Source organism: Colius striatus, chromosome 11 (genome assembly GCF_028858725.1).
Source record: "Colius striatus isolate bColStr4 chromosome 11, bColStr4.1.hap1, whole genome shotgun sequence".
In the NCBI taxonomy this organism is placed as follows: domain Eukaryota; kingdom Metazoa; phylum Chordata; class Aves; order Coliiformes; family Coliidae; genus Colius; species Colius striatus.
In genome coordinates, this window is record NC_084769.1 from 28,155,416 (window position 1) to 28,174,856 (window position 19,441).

Consider the following 19,441-nt stretch of genomic DNA (forward strand, 5'->3'; position numbering starts at 1 on the left):
CACAGTGCAAGACTGATCTGCAGGGAGGAAGTCTGATGTTGGAGTGAGCCTTAAGTAAGTCAAAGGCCTGAGGGAATCCTTCTGCAACTTGGATGCTCCAATGAATTCTTCCAATGAATTCCAGGACCAAGACACACACACAAGTTATTAGCTTCCTGATAATAAACAATTTCCACACAGAGCAAGAACATCGGTGAGTAAGACTGGCTGAAAACAGTGAGGTGAAACCACGTTGCCAGTTGTAAATGTGCATATATTGTTAAGTTGATTTAAGGGAGAAGTTGCTGACCATGGGTCATCTGCAGAAAGTGTACCATAGACAACTCTAGCCTCTATTGTGATAGATTTAACCAGAAACAGGCTCTGCAGAAGTGAACATCAAATGTAAGTAATGTCAGAAAACCTTTCAGCTTCCTGTCTATAACAGCAAGTCATGAGGTAGGAAAAAAAACTTCAAACTCCACAGGTGTGGGTGACAGCTAATGCTGACATAGCTCTAACGTAGTCAGGGGTTAAATTAAAAAGTCCTTTTGATTATAATGTAATTTCCCCCATTGCCCACAAACCACTTCCTTTTCTACCCATGAATTCTTCTCCGTCTTCACAGTAGACAGAAGGCTTGTGCCTCTGTGTTAGGCAGCATGAAGTCAGTTGCTGTAACTTTCTGTGTCCTTTGCTTTCAATTTGAAGCCCTGTATGGTGAGTAGCATTTTGGATTATTCTCCTTGCAGTAGACATCTCTATGGAATATAACTCACTTATTGATGGGTGACAGTAAATGAGGCATGATAGCAAGGGTTTGGAGGAAGAGAGGTAATTAAGGGAAACAGCTGCAAAAAGACTTCTCTCAACTTTAATATCACGAGAGCTGGTGGGAAGAGAATTCTTTCCAGTGCAGGGCACTTGCTCTGAAATGAAATACAAATTTAGATTGTTCATATTATTTAGCTCATCTGCTCAGTGTTACCCTCCAGCTGTTTAGACTTTAGTGCTCCCGAAGCTTCCCGTGCTGGACGTAAAGTCTTCAGCAGTGTGACAGTGAATGGTTTAATAAAGAAAAGCCAAGTATGGGCAGGGCATTTTTATACTATGAAAAATGCATATAGCATGGAAGAGTGGATGAGATTGTTTTGGTGCTTGGAATGCAGACTGACTTAAAAGAAATGTAGCGTTCCTATTGCTGTGTTTGACGAGGCACATGGTGACAGCACTGATCTCAGTCCCACCATAAACATGGATGTAGCATATTTCAAGATTCAGTGTTTTGTCACAGCTATACAAAATAAAATACCAGACCTCACATTTATCTATAGCCTCTCTGAAAACCGCATAATACTGACCCAGGATGAAAATGCATACAATAGCTGATAAAGAAGAGTCTTTTTTCTCATTCATATGCTGTCCAAGGATTTGGTATGATGTGTCATGTAGTAAGACCTGAGATATAGCGCACATAGTTACTAAATACCATCTAAACATGTTCCTTTGAAGGTCATGCCAAGGGCTATCGAATACATTTGCTTCTGAAATTCTAGTAACACAAGATAGGTTTCAAGTCCTCCTGTAGAATTTAAATACTCCTGAGGTTTCATACAGAATTTAAGCTTTCATTGAAATAAAAGACAGTGTTCAGCTCTTTAGATGATGCGGATATCCTTCAGAAGGTTAACTAATACAGCAATAATATACCGAGTTTTCAGATAGATTGAAAAGATGTGTGAAATCACAGGAAAGGAGGATTGTGATCAATATCTCTAAAGGGACATGAGCTGCTATTTTTCTCCTTAAAAAGTTGTTCTTAAATCTGCTAAAAAAATCCTAACAATTTTGTTAGGATTTCTCAGCTTGTCAATTTAGCAGCTATACTTGACCAGCATGCTTTAACATGTGGCTGGCTAGAAGGTCACTCCTTATGGGAAGAAATAAGCTGAAATTTTAAAGGTGCAAACAATTGTTCTAATACTGGCATTTCTCCCTTCTTTCTCCCTTCCATCAAATGCTGAGGATAGGATTTGGGGAGGGGGCTGGGGAGAGGAGATGGCAGGAGAAAGAGATTGTCCGTGCAAGGAATGATATCTCTCAGGCTTTTACCCTACAGTGCTTTCAGCATAAAAATTACTAATTATTATCATTCCTTCTAAAAATAAAAGAGTTGGAAAAGATTGGTTAGATGTAAGACACATTTCCACGACACTCTCATTTAGAGAATGAGCTAGCACTCCATGTCAAATTTTTATGAGTAAAAACAGAGTAACTTCTGAGATTTGGGTTTTCTTGGACTTAGCAATTAGCAAGCCCTACCTATGATCTATGGATATTTTTTTTCAATGTAAATAGGTCACAGAAGGTGATATATGTGTATTCTGATTTGATAACCCAGTCATGATAAACTATAAGAGCACAGAGTGCCTGTGGTGCCTGTAGAGGAACACAACCAATGGGATTCTGAAGTATGGAGCTGTAGGGTAGCACAGCACTTGAAGCTCTTGCTATGAAAGCTTTTACATGCCAACATTTGCAAAGCATTATCACTGTTCACTCACAGATCTCCTGTTGTCAATACAGGAGGAAATGATGGCCACTTCTTAGAAGGCTGTCTGAAATATTATCAGCAATGGCTGCTGTGCTAGTGGTATATTTTATAAGAGATTCTGTATTTTACAACATGTGTTATACCATAGAAATAATTCAGATTATAGATCCTCAGGCTTCCTAGAGTAGTTATGGTCATTGCTTCCTTGGCCCAGATACGTTGCTTTCTTCACTTAATTCTTGACTGTTTGAAGACAGGAACATGTTAGTTTTAGGCATATGACTAATGATACTGAATTGACAGTGTCATCTTTCAGAATGCCTTGAAAGGTCAAAGCTATCGCAACTTCAAAAACTGTATGTGGTTTCAGTGCACATTTAGTATTAACAAAAAAAAATGTGTTTGTTTTAAAGGTAGGGTCTGCACTCTCCTTGTTCCTCTTCAGAGACAAAGGCACTCAAGTGAAGCCTTGTTCTTTTTGTCAGTCAGTTATTTTTTTTGAGAGCTGGTGCAGTTAAAACAAACAACAAGAAAGCCAAGCAAGAGTATTCTATTCTCTTGCCCTGAACTCCAAGTTTTTAAATTAATTGAAAGTTGTTTTTAAAACTTGTGTTAGGACCAAAGTGTGTAATGAAATTGTGATGTTTGCAAATAGCTTTAAGTCTGCCAAAGAGCAACCAGAAAGCACAAAAATTGCAATCCCATTAAAACGAAAATAACCTGCCTTCCATTGGCTTCAGTGTCCAAACACTACCATAGAAGTCCCCAAACCTCTGCCAAAGTGCTTTCCCACTGCAGTAAAATTGAGATAGAAATGTCTATGACTGTAAATACACATATACATAGAATATACACACACTCTTTCATAGTTTAACACAGCAAGATGTTTCTTTCTTATACATGTTCATTTCTTGGATTCTCACATTTATATTGACACTCTACTTCATGTGAAGTGAGCCAGGAGTAACTCTGTGCAACTCCACAGTGGGACACTGTTATAAAGCAAAGGAAAGATTTGTATTGTCTCAAAATCTTCATATGCAATTGGATTAGCTCATTTATGAGGAAAAAAAAAAACCCAAAAAAACACCAACAAACCAAACCAAACCCGAAAAGGAAGCTTACAGCCAAATCTAAGCATTTTACCACCCGTAAGAAGAATCAGTGAGGTTCTTCTGTTCATTTGTAGCAATACCGCCATGTGGTCTTTTATTAAATTTTTTTTTAGGGAGGTTTAGTGAGTGGAAATTATTCAATGTTTAAATCCCAATTTCCTATATCCCATCCCACTAAATACACATTTATTCTGACTGTAGCTTAGCAAATGACATCTCAAATGTGTCTGGCCATTAACCACAGAGTGTTAGCAGTCCAGAGGATTACCCTAGGAATGAACCAGGAAAAGAGCAGTCAGGCACAGGAAGGGGAGAATAAGCCACCTTTTAGTATGCAGTGAGAGCCCTCACATTAGGAGTTGATGCACAATAGCTAGCGAGTTGGAAATTCATATCAGATCTCACCCATTGTTGTCATGCCTGTAGACAATTTTGTGTTTTAATCTCCAGTACTGTTAATCTCATTTTAAAATGTGCTGCCTTTATACTATGCTGAGCACACTCTTCTACATGGCCATTTGTTTCAGAGGAATACTAATTACATCACATTTACCTAAATGCTCATTCAGAGAAATACATTACTAAATCTTTCTTGAAAATAGGCAGTTAAGGCTTCTGGGCCAGGGAGGATACAAAACAATCTTTCAGCTTGTCACAAGGTCACATGAACTACATGCTTAATGAGTTCTCTCTGCCCTTTTCTATTAAAAACAAGGATTAAAACCATGATCGCTCACAAACATTTTAAACCACCCGGTATGAAAGAATGATTTCCTTAGCTAACAGCAAAATTGAACTATTCTCAGAGGCAAATGAAATGAATGAAATTCAAAGCTGTTGCTTTAGCGCTCAGACTAGGGTAACCCCACACTCCTCTGGGGTGTTGGGGGAACATGGCACTGCTTGGTTCCGTAGCTGCCCCAATAGAATCGGCATCTGCCTCTCCTCTCAGATGACCAGTGACAAATGTAGAGGTCTCAATTACAGGCAGATGCTTCTCAAATGTATCAAGTCAGTTTACACATTTACCAGGCTCCCTAGCTTTTGCTGTATCAGTGCATTTGGATTTCTCTTCCCTTCCCTAAATAATTTGTCTGCAGTTCTGCCTAATTTTAAAGGTTTATGTTACCAAACTAAAGACCGTGAAACTACTGAGCATTTTAAAAGACCTTTATTTCAATAGCTGTTCTCATAGCAGCTGTTCTGTTTCACCATGCAACACACAAATCACCAAGAACTGTTTCTTTATTTGACCTTTGCTTTCAGCTTTTCATACTACATACTATCATGAGCGCTTCCACTTTCTCTATTTGTGCCTTTAGCATATCTAGACCTCTATTTAACTGCTGGTTGGCGAGCTGTGTGTTTTGTCTGTCTTATCTTCATACCAGTGGTACAAGATGCCAAATGCCTTGTTTGTTATCACACGCTTAAATAATAGTCCTGAGAGACATACAGATATTAGAACTGTCACTGAATTAGATAAGGGTGCTGACTGCACAGTAAGCCAGGAAGAAAGTGATAACAAGGAAGAGGGTAAATCAATCAAAAAGGGATAGCAATTTCTATGCTTTCCAACTGTGTATCACTAAGTGTCTTCTAGAAGTCTGTTAGCTCATGGATCACACAAAAAATATTTTAAATGAGTATCGTTCATGGCAATGCCCTTGCCAACTGTTGTAACTGGGGAACAAGAATTCAAAGAAGGAAAAAGCATGGACAAAAGATTGCCTCTGTGCAGCAGGAGTTGAGAGAGTACAAAGGTATCCAAATGAGAATAACCTTCTGTTCCTGTGCATATGTAGGTTGGATATCAAAGATAACAGGGCCTTGGGAGAAAAGATTATCTGTACTGTGTAACCAGTGCAATAGCTGGCACAGTTAGGGACTGTGGATCTAGGCTACCATATAGCAGTAACAAGAACAGGATGGCACATCAAAATCTTTAAGTACTTGCCCAATATTTCCTTAGCATCATAAAATCCTGATTTAGAGTGTATTTCAGCCTAAGCAGCCTCTGAAGGACTTATTCAGACTACCAAAAAATGGGAAAAGCAGATAGATTTTTTTCTACTTGTCTGCATATATGTCTGTACCTTTAATTTTAGACCACTGCAAAAAGAAAAATTCCAAATGAAACACTATCAGGCTGTACTGTGCTGCCAGTACTGACATACAAAACATTTCAAAGCAGCACATGCCACCAACTCAGACAGGAAATTCCACGCTCAGTATTGCCCTAGTGGGTGGTGATGGAGCCAGTGGCTTAAAAAAACAACTCCAGAACAATTATAAAAAATGTGCTTGCCTCCTGTAATGGAGCCACAATGGACTACAGTTTGATAATTCTAAAGAGAAAAAGTTGCTATCGAAAAAGGAACAAAACAGTATGCATTGTTTGAGTATTTTCTTGTTGTATGTGTTGGAGTATTTTTCAGATACTCATTCTGAATGTGCCGTGAGAAGATGTTTTGATGCTGAGCACCAGGGGAAACAGAATGAACATAGACAAAAATGAGCATTTTGGTCTGGAAACAAAGCAGAATGCTGGCTTCTTGCAGACTCTGGATTCACAAGAAACCAAAAGTGCAGTCTTTTATTTGGAGGCAGATTGCCTCAGTTTTTTTGGGGAAATTTTGCTTTCGTCTTAGCTTCTGTTTATGAAATACACCTATTACTTTGCAGAAGTGTTGTAAGAATTTGTAAATGCTGTGTGTATGATCAGTATTAAATCTTATTCAATGCATTTTCTGTCTACTTCCATTTTTGTGTATCATATGCTCTTATAGCGTAGTGCACACAGGATCAGACTAAGGACAAAAAAAGAAAATAGCTTCAGCATCTTAACATTGCATGGTTCATCCCCTGTTCTTGTATGTCATTTCTTGAATTTTAAACAGTGAACAATTTTGTGTTTTTAGGAGTTGATAGCTGCTCGTCAAGACCGTGCAAAAATATAGGTAAGACATATTTGCATAATTTGGTTTATGGTTTTAAATGCCTTTCTAGATCAAAAAATACTGCCCTCGAACTGAAAAAAAGCCCTCCACTTTTACAGAGCACTTTAACATATTTTTGTCTGGAGGAGCTTCCCATGCTATTGATCACTGACTTTACAAAGTGAAACTGTGAGGTAGCAGGAAATCCTCGGTCTTTCCCTTTTCTTTTCCAATAAATTTGCAAAATGAGAATTGCACAACATCTGAGAGTTCTTCAGACAGGTTTGAGGAAGGCTAAATGTGATTTCTGGATTGAATGTGGGTGTGTGCACAGTCACATTTGCCCATCCATTATGTTAACATTAAAGGTGCTCTAGCCATCTAGGTAATTAGGTTTAAACATTATGTCATGCCTCAAACCACTATCTACTCTGGAAAAGAAAGATAAATCTTGTGGTTAAGGCATTTATGTAGGAGTTTTGTGTTCATGTCCCATTTTAAGTTTTCAGCTACATCATCAGGGTGCAGGTTATGAACGATAAACCAGTGATAATTATCACCATTTTTGTACCATCTTGTTTTACCTATGAATAGGACAATGAGGCAGGGATTATATGTCTATAAAGTGTTTTGTCCAAGGAGGCTTTTAAATGTTATCAAGTAACTCACTGATCCAATGCTAACAGTGACAGCCAGATAACAGGTTAGGTCTTCTCTCATTTATTTCTCAGTAATACCTGACATGACCAGAATGATGCACTGGTATCTCATTGTACAGGCTGCTTTCCACAGCCAGATAATGCTGAGTACCTACATACCTTAAGTTTCAATCACATGGTTCACTTGCTTTGTTCAAATGAGTTTCTTAACATTTTAGGGATTCTTTTCATTGCTATATGAACGATTGCAATAATTGTTTTCCTGTCTTCAGAACAGCCTCATGTCTCTGACCCCCAGATGATGGTGGAATTTGAAAATGGAAACTTCAAGTTCACATTCCCCAACCCCAAAAATGTGAGTGAGTTCAGCATGATCCTCTTCAAAGGGCATGAAAAGAAGGAGATCTGTGCACTCCATTTGAGTGAGGAGAAAGTTATCCCCAAGAGCAATGTCACCTACTGTCAGACAGAGCATTCAAATAACAGCACCACATTCATTCTTAAAAATCTGGAAAGAAAGCATATTGACATTTATACCTACTGCCTGGAAATATTCATACCTCCTCCTTATATAGACTGCCGGCTGAAAGAAACTTATTTGTACATTCAAGGTAAGTTTACTTCTCCCTTCACTTCAGTTTACCAATAAGTAGACATTGGTCATAGCTATGCTGCAGTGAAAAATGAGACTAAAGTTTGCAGAGATATTTCCAAGACAGCTTAAAAGTACTTAGCAGAGGGCAGGTAACAGGAGAGCAGTCTGCTCAGCATGGCCACTCCATATGTATTCATCTTCTTGCACATGTTTTGCAGGCCGTGCTGGGCTCTGCTTATCACTGGTGGCACCCAAGCCATCTAGACTACATCCCTTGGCCTCCTGCAGTTCCCCCTTTGTCTGTAGCAGACATTTCCCATTTTCTGTTTTCCAGGTTGCTGAATACAAATGGTACAATTGTTTCTAGCCAGGTAAAAAAAATCCATTCTAAGAGCTATCTTCATATGCCTAGGATAAAAAAAAGTAGTAGCTGCCAAATACCTGTGCTAGTAGTAACATATGGAACTCTCTGATGCCACATTGATGTGAAGAAGGCGTTCACTTCTCTGAAGCAAGCATTCAGCTTTAGAGCCTTCCTAGAGCAGAAGGGATCCATGACTGCTGAGAACTTCCAGCCTTTTACTGAGAATGGTTTGGACTAACTTCAGAAGACTTGCTCCACAGGCTTTAATTCTGAATTACCTTTCACTCAGTGCTCTTTAGTATATTAAGATGGAAGTGTTAATAGTGGTTTGGCTCAAAGGTCTTCTTGGTTCTCCATATCATTCAGTTGCAATGTGGTACTGCCTGTTGTCCTTCTCTTGCTGTCTTTTCTATCTCTTAACCCCAGAACTAAACAAAGATAGAAAATGAAATGCTAAGGCTATAATTATGTGGTTGGGTCAAATTATCTGTCAGCCTTCTCTTAAAACAACTTCTCAGAATCAAGCTGTGGCATGTTTTTTTGTCTGCAGTGTTTCCCAAAGATGTCCATTTCCATTTGTATAGATAGCCAAATGCTTTAGCTATTGCCAGATGTTTCATGCCCTACTATATTTTCTCCCAGATCTGGGTAATGGTAATGGTAATCTTATATCCCTCAGCTTGTCTTCCTATCCAAACGTGACTGCCAAAGTCCACCTTTCTTTTGACCAGGCTGCCCTTTAAATCACCTGTGCTACTACTCACTGAATGTAAACTTAAGTCCTGCTCAGATCTCAACTGTCATCATGTTCTCAAGCCTGGCTTGGCTTCTTTTCAGTCTACGCTTTCTTCCTCATCTATCAACAGTTTCACCCCTCCTTCTGGAAAACTGCAACATTCTGCTTCCTCCTGAATACACTTTTCCAAGGTGGCTTTTCACCTTGGGAAAATCCTTCTCTATAGATCACTTTTACTATTTTTATTAATATGAAGAGAAGAGGGGAAATAATTTGAAAAGTTGTCTTTAGTATTATCGGTAGTGACTTTTTTTGCATTAATTTCTCCAGATAAGGAAGACGGCATTTCACTGGGACTCATGTCATGGATAATCATTGGCTTGATCATGTTTGCCATGATTTCCTGTGTCTGCTGTATTGTAGCCTGTTGCTTAAGGAATAAGGTAAGCAAGTCTATGAGATTCTGCAGAATCCTCCTTCCAAGGGTCATAGATGGGGAACTTGGTTAAATGAGATTTAGAGGGTGAGACAGTCAGCACGTGATGTGTTTTTTGACAAAGAGACTGAATTGTTAATTTACACCTGGAGTTCAGTCATTGATGACAGCAGCTCAAATTTAATTTTTCTAAGGCAGAATTGTTTATTGATTTAAAGGTTGGGAATCAAAGGAAAGAGGAGAAATGCTGTACAGGTCAGCAAAATTACTTTGGTAAGCAATTCACCTGATTGCTTTCTTCAAGAAGGGGAAACAAATCATCAGTAGAGCAATTCCAGCTCTGTTGTGGAGCAAAACCACTTAAAGAAAGAATCTGTTGGCTCAGGAAAGAAAGGAGACCATGGACATTATTTATTCTTTTGAACGATGTGCATTTATCATTTTCAGTTTGTTTTATTCCAAGTTTTCTATGTGCGTGTCTGTCTAGTTTGACTTTAATATTCCCACTGAAAACTCTGAGAGTAACTGTCCTACTTAAATAACAAAGGTAAGAGTGGCAGAGGTTAGTGACCACAAATAAAATTCACAGCATTTTCTCTCTGTTTGCAGAATCAGCAGTGTGAATCCAACTCCCATGAGTACAACAGTGAATATATGCCCATGGCAGCAGTGAATGCAGCTAAAAAAACAAGAATCTGAGGTTGTACTAAGCATAGTTGTACCTCTGCTTATATCTGTTGCAAGGTTTTCTCTGGGATGGAAAGAGATGCTTGCTGTGTCACCCATTGATGCTGGGTGGTGGCATGGGACTGTTATAACAGCTTCTTAATGGAGTTGATGCTGCCATGTAGCAAGAAGAGGAAATGAAAAACAAAATCTCTGGAAACACTTTGAATTGGAATAATTGGGTGGTTCCTAGAATTGTAACTGCTTTGTATCAGTGGAAAGTAATAATCTTATGTATGAGGAAGAGATGTGAAACTCTTCCTTTCAGATTCTTCAGATGATGCATGATACTCAAAATCTTCCTGGGGAAGTGATCTACCAAATAATCTGTATATAACAGGGAACTTCCTAATGACTTAAGCCCTTGCATAATACCCAGAAGCAGATTTGAATATAGAACACGGAACAGAAGCAGAATTTGTAGGTATGGGCATTGCATGTAACTAATTCTTGATTCCTATTCCAGGTATAAATTGCTTGTGTTATGGAAATTCTGGCAGCAGAGGTTTCCAGCTACTTGAACTTGGACAATGGGAAATTAGCATTTCCTCACCTTTCCCAGCCTCCCTGAGCTCTTGTGATGGTCCTGTGCTCAGTCACCAGACACCCACTGTAGTACTGTTCTGAGTTGTGTTTTGCTCTAACCTTGTGTTAACTGTCACACTGCCTGATCCACTGACTTGTACATGAAGTGCTAACAATGTGTTGTTATCAGCTTTTAGTTGAAGAAAATGTAGTGAGTTTGCTTGAGAGTAGATTCCCATAGTGGCTACAGAGATAACTTTTATTTTGTACAGTCTCCTTTGTGATAAACTTTCCACTGTGGACCAAAAAAACCCCCCCCAAAAAAGACTACCTCCAACGCCAATCCTTGTGGCACAGTCATGAAGCACTGTCAATGTATTGCACATGCCCTTTTGTTAGGGCTAGTTTAGCCTGACATTATTGATTCATCCTCGGATTTACTGTCAATCTTCTTAGTACTACACTAGGACAGTGTGGTATGCACACATGTTCTCCTGCACCAGGCTGCAGGACAGCAGGGGAGCAAAACCTGAGGAAGAACAACACAGTACAGGATCCACTGTGACACAGCACCTCAGGGATGTTTGTGCTATTTGATACAACTTTGCCACTCACATCTTGGGGCTCCTCTTATTTAATTCAGTTCTGAAATCTGTTATTACCAAAGGAATATTTTACTTTGAGGACTGCAATTATTCTTTAAATCGATTCAGATCAGATCCTGAACCAAGAGGCACGACCTCTCCTGTTCACGTGTCTTGCAGCACAAATATAACCCAGTCCATAAGGCCAGTATGTTGATGGACTCTGAACCTTTCTGTTGTGGTTTGACATGAAACCTTTACCACTTCTCCTGTGGGTTCAGGAGTTACTTGACCTGCCTCAGATTGTTCAGAGCCTTCAGGATTAATTAAATGATCAGTCTTTCATGATCCTTGTAATATCACGGGCACAAGCTGGAACAGAAAGTTCCACTTGAACATGAGGAAAAACATCTTTCCTGTGAGGGTGAGGGAGCCCTGGCACAGGCTGCCCAGGGAGGGTGTGGAGTCTCCTCTGGAGGTTTTCAAAACCCACCTGGGTGTGTTCATGTGTGACCTGTTGGAGGAGAACGTGCTCTAGCAGGTGAGTTGGACTAGATGATCTCTAGAGGTCCCTTTCAACCCCTATCATTCTGTGATTCTGTGAAATCCATCAAAACTCCGACCATAAATGACGAATGAGGAATATAGCCTAGATATGTTGCCAGACACCATTTGGCTGCTAGATGCAGAACAGTGCATTGATTCTCTCTGCAATTCAAAACAACAAATACAGGTCAGAGGACATTATTGTGAAAGACACATAGCCTGCTCACCTGGTAAACAGAAGGCTGGGTTCAAATTTGCTCACAGGACTGTCAGGCATGAAGAGGTCATAAGCTGGTTTGTCAAGAACAGAGCTTTCCTGGAAAAACACCTAAATGCAGAGAAGTAGTGCAGAGAGAAGGTGCAATTTGTTAAAGCATCAAATGAAGTGGGGACTGACCATTTCACAGCAGGTACCGTGCTTAGATAACCAGCTCCCAGGCAGAGATGTAGAGGGGCACCCTGGTATGTTGGGTGATATTACAGTCTCTCCTGTTGTTCCTTTGCCACATTAACCTCCTGAGCAAATAAAACTCTCCTCTGTACATCCACGAGTACACCGATTTCATCATTTAAAAACATATTCGTAAAATTTTGCCTTTGAAAACTATTGCCTTTGACAATGAGTTCTTTTGATAATTATTGGTGAAAACAGCTAACCTTCACTGCCTATGAGAAATGCTGGATACAAAATTCTACGTAACAGTGTAAGTTACATATGATCCTGTGTAACAGTTCCATCCCCTGGAATCAGACTGAAAAGGAAATTTAAAGAATAAAGAGTTTCTGAAGGAAGGAAAAACTTGAGATTTGCCTTGACATGCTGCTAGATGAAGGACAAATGTGATGAAAGTGTGAACAAGGTAGTTCAAAATACATGTTCTACTCTGGAGACATAAATGATTTACACCTATTGTAAAAAAAACTTTTGAAAGACTCAAGTTCCATCACTGCTTTCTTCTTGGAAAGAGATTTTTAATCGTAATAAAACACTTTTTTTTATTATGCCACATGTGTTTGTATGAAAGTTCATACATACATACATACATACCATGTGAAGGAAATAAGCTCCATAAAATCCAGAATGCAATGGAGAAAGTATGGGACAATTTACGTTTGTACAGTATCTTAGAGGGAAGCAAGAAAGGACTAAGGAAAAAAAAATGAAAACAAAACATTTGGATCTGTTTCTTCATAGTGGGGTGATGACACTGTTTGGATCTGTTTGTTTCCTTTTATTTTCATGAGAAAGTATTTTTTCACATTGTCTCCTCTTTTCTATCTTTCTTTTAATTCCTCATGTGACATACGGATAATGTTCAAGATTATTTTGGGACATTTTTCAGTTTCTTTGTACCATTCTTCAATACCTTCAAATCAAAAGGAGCTAGAAGAAGGTAAAAGATGGCAGAATGAGAAAAAAAAAGCTCTGAAAAAGGTAAGATGAACTGAGTCTGTAAACTGTGACAAGAAAGGGTTAAAATAAAATAAAACAAGAAAGGGGTCAATAAGAATAAGCCTGATAGTCGAATAGGTCAGCATTTCGAAAATTAAAAATCTTTCTTTGGAAACCTCCAGTTTTGGGAAAAGATCATTTTATCAGGGGGAAAAAAAAGCGAACTCTTCTACAAAATCCACTTGCAAGACAACCAGAAGCCTAATTAACATCCAAATAACATCCAGGAAATCAGTGGTTTGTGGGTAACATAAGCTGCTAAGACACAAGCCTAACCTATGTTTTCTCAGTTTGGTACATAATGGTTTAGGATTGTAACAAAAGCTTTACAACTATATGACAGTCCATGGGAAGGGTTCTACAATCTGTCCGTATCCATCTTTGTGATCTATCGCTTTATGGGAACATGACTGAAGAAGCATTTTGGCTAGGGCTTTTCCAGGAGCTGCATTCCTAAAAACAGTGTTTATGTAAAATCAGTTTCTGTCATACAACACATAACATAAGATTCAGTATCAGAAAGATGCTTTCATCCTCTCTGATCTCATTGCTATAAGTTGTCCCACAGGTATGTCGTGGTTTGGCCCAGCTAGCACAGCAGCACTATGACAGTCTCTCGCTCGATGCCCCCATTCACCCCCACACTCGTTAGGATGGCGGAGGCCCCAGTGAAATGGGAGTAAAAAGATAAGCAAAGTTGTTGTGGATTGAGACAAGGGCAGGGAGGGCTCACTGCCAATTATGGTTCTGGGCAAAACAGACTCCAGGACTCGACTGAGAGAGGAAAGTAGGAAAGTTTATTCTACAAAAAACAGAATGGAATAAAAGCAAAAAGAGAGTAGGATGATGAGAAAATTACAACCAGCACTTTAAGATCTCCCTCTCCCATCCCTCCTTTCTTCCCAGGCCCAACTCACTGCTCCTGATATCTCTACCTCCTCCCCCCTCAACGGCTCAGGGGGACAGGGAATGGGGAATGTGGTCAGTCTCTCACAGATGGGCTCTGCCTCTTCTCTCTTCTCAGATGAGGATGACTCCTGGCATTCTTCCCCTGCTCCAACACAGGGTTCCTCCCCTGGAACACAGTCCTTAACAAACTTCTCTGGTGTGGGTTGTTCCCAGCAGCTGCGGCTTCTGCCAATACAGGGTCCCTCACACGGGATGCAGTCCTTGGTGAATATCTCTGGCGTGGGTTCTTTGCCATGGTTGCAGTTTCTGCAGATAGAGGGTCCTTCCCTCAGGACACAGCTTCTTCTGGGCATAAGTTTAATGAGCTGCTTTGTCGTGGATTTCTCCCCACAGTTACAGCTTCTGTGAATATTGGGTCTCTTCCTTGGGACACGGCCTGCTCTGGTCATAGTTATAAAGGGTCCCTCCCTCGGGACTTGGCCTTTTCCAGCCATAGTTTTAGAGAAGAAAATCAGTGCCCCTGGCTCGGGGTCTGTAGTGAAGTGATTGGGTCCCTCCCATGGGACACAGCCTTCTCTGGCCATAGTCACTGTCCCTGGCACAGACCCTTTAATGAAGTGAGTCGCTGCCTCTGGCCCAGGGTCAGCTTTAGCAACATGAGTCTCTGCCCCTGATACGGAGTCATTATCAAAATGAGTCTCTACCACTGATGCAGGGTCTTTAAAGAAATGAAAATAATCTCAGCTTCACCAGGTCTCTCCATAGAATGCAGGGGAGTCTCTGCTCCAGCACACCTCCTCCTCTCTTTCCTCACTGACCCTGGAGTCCACATGGTTGTTTCTCTCACCATTCCTACTCCTTGCACCACCACCAGCCAGAAGAAGAAGGGACAGAAGAAGGAAGAAATAGGAAGAAGAAGGAGGAAGAAGCCTCCTCTTCCGGATTCTTCTTAAAAGTGATCGTGGAGGCGTCTAATTGGCTCAGCCCCAGAAATGGATCTGGCTCAGATCTCGGGAGAGTTTCGAGCAACTAGTTACAGAAGTCATCTTTACAGCCCCTTCCCCGTTATCTGAAAAGGCTGTCATGTCAAACCACGACAATGTATTTACACTTGGTAATGCCATTTAGATCTTTCCAGTCTGTACCAGTACAAAGTATACACAGTCAGTAAGTCAGTAAACCAAACAAGTATGTATGGCAAAGAACTATTCATTATCTCCTTGCAGGTTGAGACCTGAAATAAAAATATACAATTTTGGCAAATTTAATCTTGCTGAGCAGATAGTATGATCTAATGTGAAGAGCTATTCCAAAATTTAAGAAAGGATAAATGACAAGAATATAAAATTTGAACACCTTCATATCTTGGTTTGAAATCCAGATCTCAGTATGTATTTTGCAAGCTTATCTTCCCAGCCTGAATGCTCTTGGAGTTCAATGATTAAAGATTGCAATTTCATACCTAACATATAGCACTGGGAATGAAATGACACTATGAAACGTGTAGGTCATTTTCCCTTAGTACAGGTATTTTGTTAACTTCAAAGTTCAAGTAGTATTAAATTCTATCATACTTCTTTCAGACTTACTTTTACAAAGTTTATTTAAGGCTGGGGAAAACAGGCTCTCTAACTAGAGTGAAGCAAACGAAATGAGGATCTGTACTGAAGATATCATACGCTGTTCTTCATAAAGTGTTTCACACTGTGGAGATGTGGTAGGCGTCCGGAAGATCTCGGGTTGTAACGTGAGAGGTGGAAGGTACAGAAGAGGTGAGCACGGGGTGGAGTGAGAGGAGGTGCTGGTGGTAGCAGATAAAAGCACATGGTGTAAACAAGGGGTTGGGATAAAGTATCATCAATGCTGAGTGTGTGGTGATCCTTGTCCCCTCAGCGGGGGGGCTGAGTAATCCGTGCAGGCGGCCTGGTGGTGTTGCTGGTGGCGGCAACATGGAGAGGCCCCTTTGCAGGTCAATCTGTAAGTTTTATGCAGAACAACACAGCAATAATTAAAATTGAAAAAATATAGGTCACTGAAATTATGTTGTTAAAAATAAATTCAATTGGTTAACTGGAGACTTCTGCCCATACAAGGTTTACGGTTAACTGGAGAGCTGGATTTAAGCCTTTGCCTTTGGCTTGATTTTAACTGCAATGAGACAGTCCATATACCAAGTCCCTTGAGTTGTCTGGTCCATCATTGCTATAGCACTCTACTCACTGTCTTAAACATTTCCCATTTCCTTGAGAGATGAAATTTTGAGCTTTGTGTTTATGTTCTATGATCATGGGTTCAACTTGGTATGGGGGGTTGTTTGGAGAAGAGGGAAGAATCGAAAGGATTAAACAGCTTTTCTGGCAAAATGAACTGGACAGGTATGAACTGGAGATATGAAGAAGAGGTCAGGGAGTGAACTTCTTCTAAATGAGTATGTCTGAGCTATTTAATTCCTCCTGGGAGTCATAAGATCTTGTATGGCTTGAGATCAATTTTTAAAGAGATAAATCAGCTCTGATTATCAACAAGAAAGATTTAGCTGCTGCATACATCAAGCATAATCATTTTTAAAAACTGCAAACATTAACAACTCCGAGATACCAAACATCTTCCACATATTAAATCTTGCTTCAGTCCTCCTGGTTTTTAGTAAATCCATCATCAATGATATTTCATCCTCTGTCACAGTGTGGTGCAGGAGCAAGTTTCACTGCAGTTTATATAATTTCTTGCTGCCTCTCAGAATTGAAGCCAGGATTTAATGTTTGGATTGTGCAAACACTTGCAAGGAGGTATTCCCTTTCCCACTGCTGAGAAGGAAGGCTCATTTGCTGCCCTTCTGAAAAAACGTCTGAAACACTGAGAAAAGTGGAAATTATGTTGGCAGCAGCTGAAAAGAGTAGGAGAGAGCTTACTGTCTCCCCAGAATGGCACTTAAACTGAATGTAATCTGTGAAGTATGAGAACTCTGCATAGGCTTTTCAGGTTATTGAGGGCAAATTTTTCAGGAAGAAGCTCAAAACTGGGATTCTCAGACCTTTTGCTGGCTTCTTTCCTCCAAAAAATGTAAGGTATTCATGTTTGTCTATCCAATCAAATAATTTTCCCTTTGTAAGACAAAAAAAATACCTGACAGGATTTGCTCATTAAAACTTTTTTGGTCTGAGTGAAACAGGGGACATTGCAGTAAGCACCTGGTTGAGTACCAGAAGTGTCTATGTTGATTCACCTATATATAGATCCTCCTGTTGATTGGACTGGCATGGGACTAACACACAGCTGGGCAGGACTGTGACCATGACACAAAGGGCCAAGAGAATCTCATGAGCGTAAGTGCTGCAGTTTAGTGCTGCTGCTCTCATGCGACTGACATAAACCTAAGCAGCACTTACTAGCTCTTATATTCTTGAAAGCCAGAATAATTGTATTTCCATCCCTTTTCCTAGCTATGTCCCTGCTGTTCAGTCACAACCACAGGTCCATGGAAATGTCCCTGGTTCCATGCCTTGGCTTCTTCTAAGGCCTGTGCTTCAGAGGCCCAGCCAGGACTTTCCCTGCTGCAGTGTGGGAAGTGTTGTAGGGCATCAGCACCTCATCTGTGTAGAAAGGGGAAGCCCAAGGGAGATGCATAGTTTTACGGTGGTCAAGAAACAGAAATGAAAGAGATCACCATGGTTATCTCAGAGGGATGTGTGGGTTCCAGGAGCATAAGCAAGATAAACTGAGTTAAAGGATTTAGGATTTGGTGAATTGCAATACCTCAAAACTGAAACACAGTCTTCATTTGCAATAAAAGTTAAAAATTGCAGACATTGCCTGTGAGGACTGGTAGCTTCTAGACAAATACCTGGCATCTACCAACTTGCCTGATAAAACCTTAGCAGACAAGTAACTTCTATGGACTACAGCAGAGTAAAATAAGCCACTCTTAAGGCATATTGCCAGAGCAAAAATATCATTGCTTCCAAAAAGCCATCTTTTTTACTCAAGGGACTGACTAAAACCTGCAGCCAGTGACTAAGGATCTCTTTCAAGCACAATATATGTTCAAGGGAACATTCCTTAGTTTGGAGCTTCATCCTTGTCTGATGGAGACACTACCCTCCCTAACTAGTTGTTTCCCATGGTTTTTCCTTCTGTGAAGGAGCTGACCAGCCCTTGACAGGGGCACCCTCTGCAGTTCACAGCAGCTGGTCTGGCCAAGGAGCCATATCAAGGGAGTGAAAGAGCTGCTGCTGAGCATCTCTTCACCTTTTCAACATCTCCTTGTTTCTTTTTTCACACAGCCAATGCAAAGAGGTATGAAGCATTGCCTACCACAACATTTGTCTAGTCAGCTTCAAAAGCTAAGAGAAACTTCATCAGGAATCTGACCCAGAGGAAAAAGCCCTGTCTTGCCTGCTAAGTGTGTTGGCAATCCTTCCATTTACAGATTAAAACTAAAAAAGCATGCTCTTTACTGGAAAACATAGATGTACTAAAGAAAATGGCCACTCATGTTTAACAGTGGCTCATGATTCATAACTTCCACTGAAAATTTGAGTAAATGAAATATCCTCTTCAATGAAGATGGTGAAAGCTTAGATTTTCTTTGGTGAGAAAAGAAGTCTCTATATGTTCTAGGAAAACTCCTATCACTAAGTGCAGTTACCAATTCAAAAACAAGTCTCCAAGTGACCCCAAACATCTTCAGCACACGGACCACACCTTTCCTTCTGTAATTACAACTAGCTGAAACGTCTTTCAGAGACCTGAGCTGTGTTCCGGTAATGGTGACCCATTTCCCTTTCCGTGAAAAAGCACTGCTCAGTTAGATACACCAATAAAAACAACAGTTGTGAAGAAAATATGCAGAGAAACATTGGTACAGCTAAGCTAGTGGAATAAAATGTTTGCAGTGTATTTTTTTATTGTAGACATTCAGTCAGATTTCTTTGATAGCTAACTAGAGCATCACAGCACATGACCAATATGAACAACTTCTGAGTTGTTTTTATGCTACACTTTCTCTGCTTTCTGTGGTGCTGGCAAATGCAGACAAGAATATCAGTCTAAAGCAAGACCAACAAGGATAGTTTTTCACGCATTTCAGTGTTTCTAAACAATCCACAAAGGACCTGCCTGGGACTGCAGCACCTTGAGATTTTCAGAAATCTTGCTCCAAGAACCTGTTAGCAGAGAAGTGCAAGCTTCCTGAAGCCACGCTCCAGTGGCTGAATTCACAAGTGTTGTCACAGGATGAACACATTTAAGGTCAGAAAGGAATTTTTTTTAAGTGAGCCATGTACCTGAAACATGGCTTATTCTCCAATAGGTTGTTGGTA

General features: G+C 40.2%; 1 protein-coding gene across 1 annotated transcript; it reads left to right on the plus strand.

Moving 5' to 3' along the window:
* Positions 1 to 617: 617 nt before the first annotated feature.
* On the plus strand, positions 618 to 12,692 carry ICOS (inducible T cell costimulator). Its single transcript, XM_010206275.2, has 6 exons — positions 618 to 699; positions 6,570 to 6,608; positions 7,519 to 7,857; positions 9,272 to 9,384; positions 9,987 to 10,077; positions 10,570 to 12,692. The coding sequence occupies exons 1-5, from the start codon at positions 642 to 644 to the stop codon at positions 10,074 to 10,076; spliced, it is 639 nt and encodes a 212-aa protein (XP_010204577.1). The 5' UTR covers positions 618 to 641; the 3' UTR covers position 10,077; positions 10,570 to 12,692.
* The last annotated feature ends 6,749 nt before the right edge of the window (positions 12,693 to 19,441 follow it).

What these genes read in the sequence shown, in the direction of transcription:
- ICOS (XM_010206275.2), top strand. Translation starts at nt 642, where the DNA reads ATGAAGTCAGTTGCTGTAACTTTCTGTGTCCTTTGCTTTCAATTTGAA. An exon ending in TCAATTTGAAGCCCTGTATG is followed by an intron (nt 700 to 6,569) that starts GTGAGTAGCATT and finishes TTGTGTTTTTAG; the next exon opens with GAGTTGATAGCTGCTCGTCA. An exon ending in CCTGTTGCTTAAGGAATAAG is followed by an intron (nt 9,385 to 9,986) that starts GTAAGCAAGTCT and finishes CTCTGTTTGCAG; the next exon opens with AATCAGCAGTGTGAATCCAA.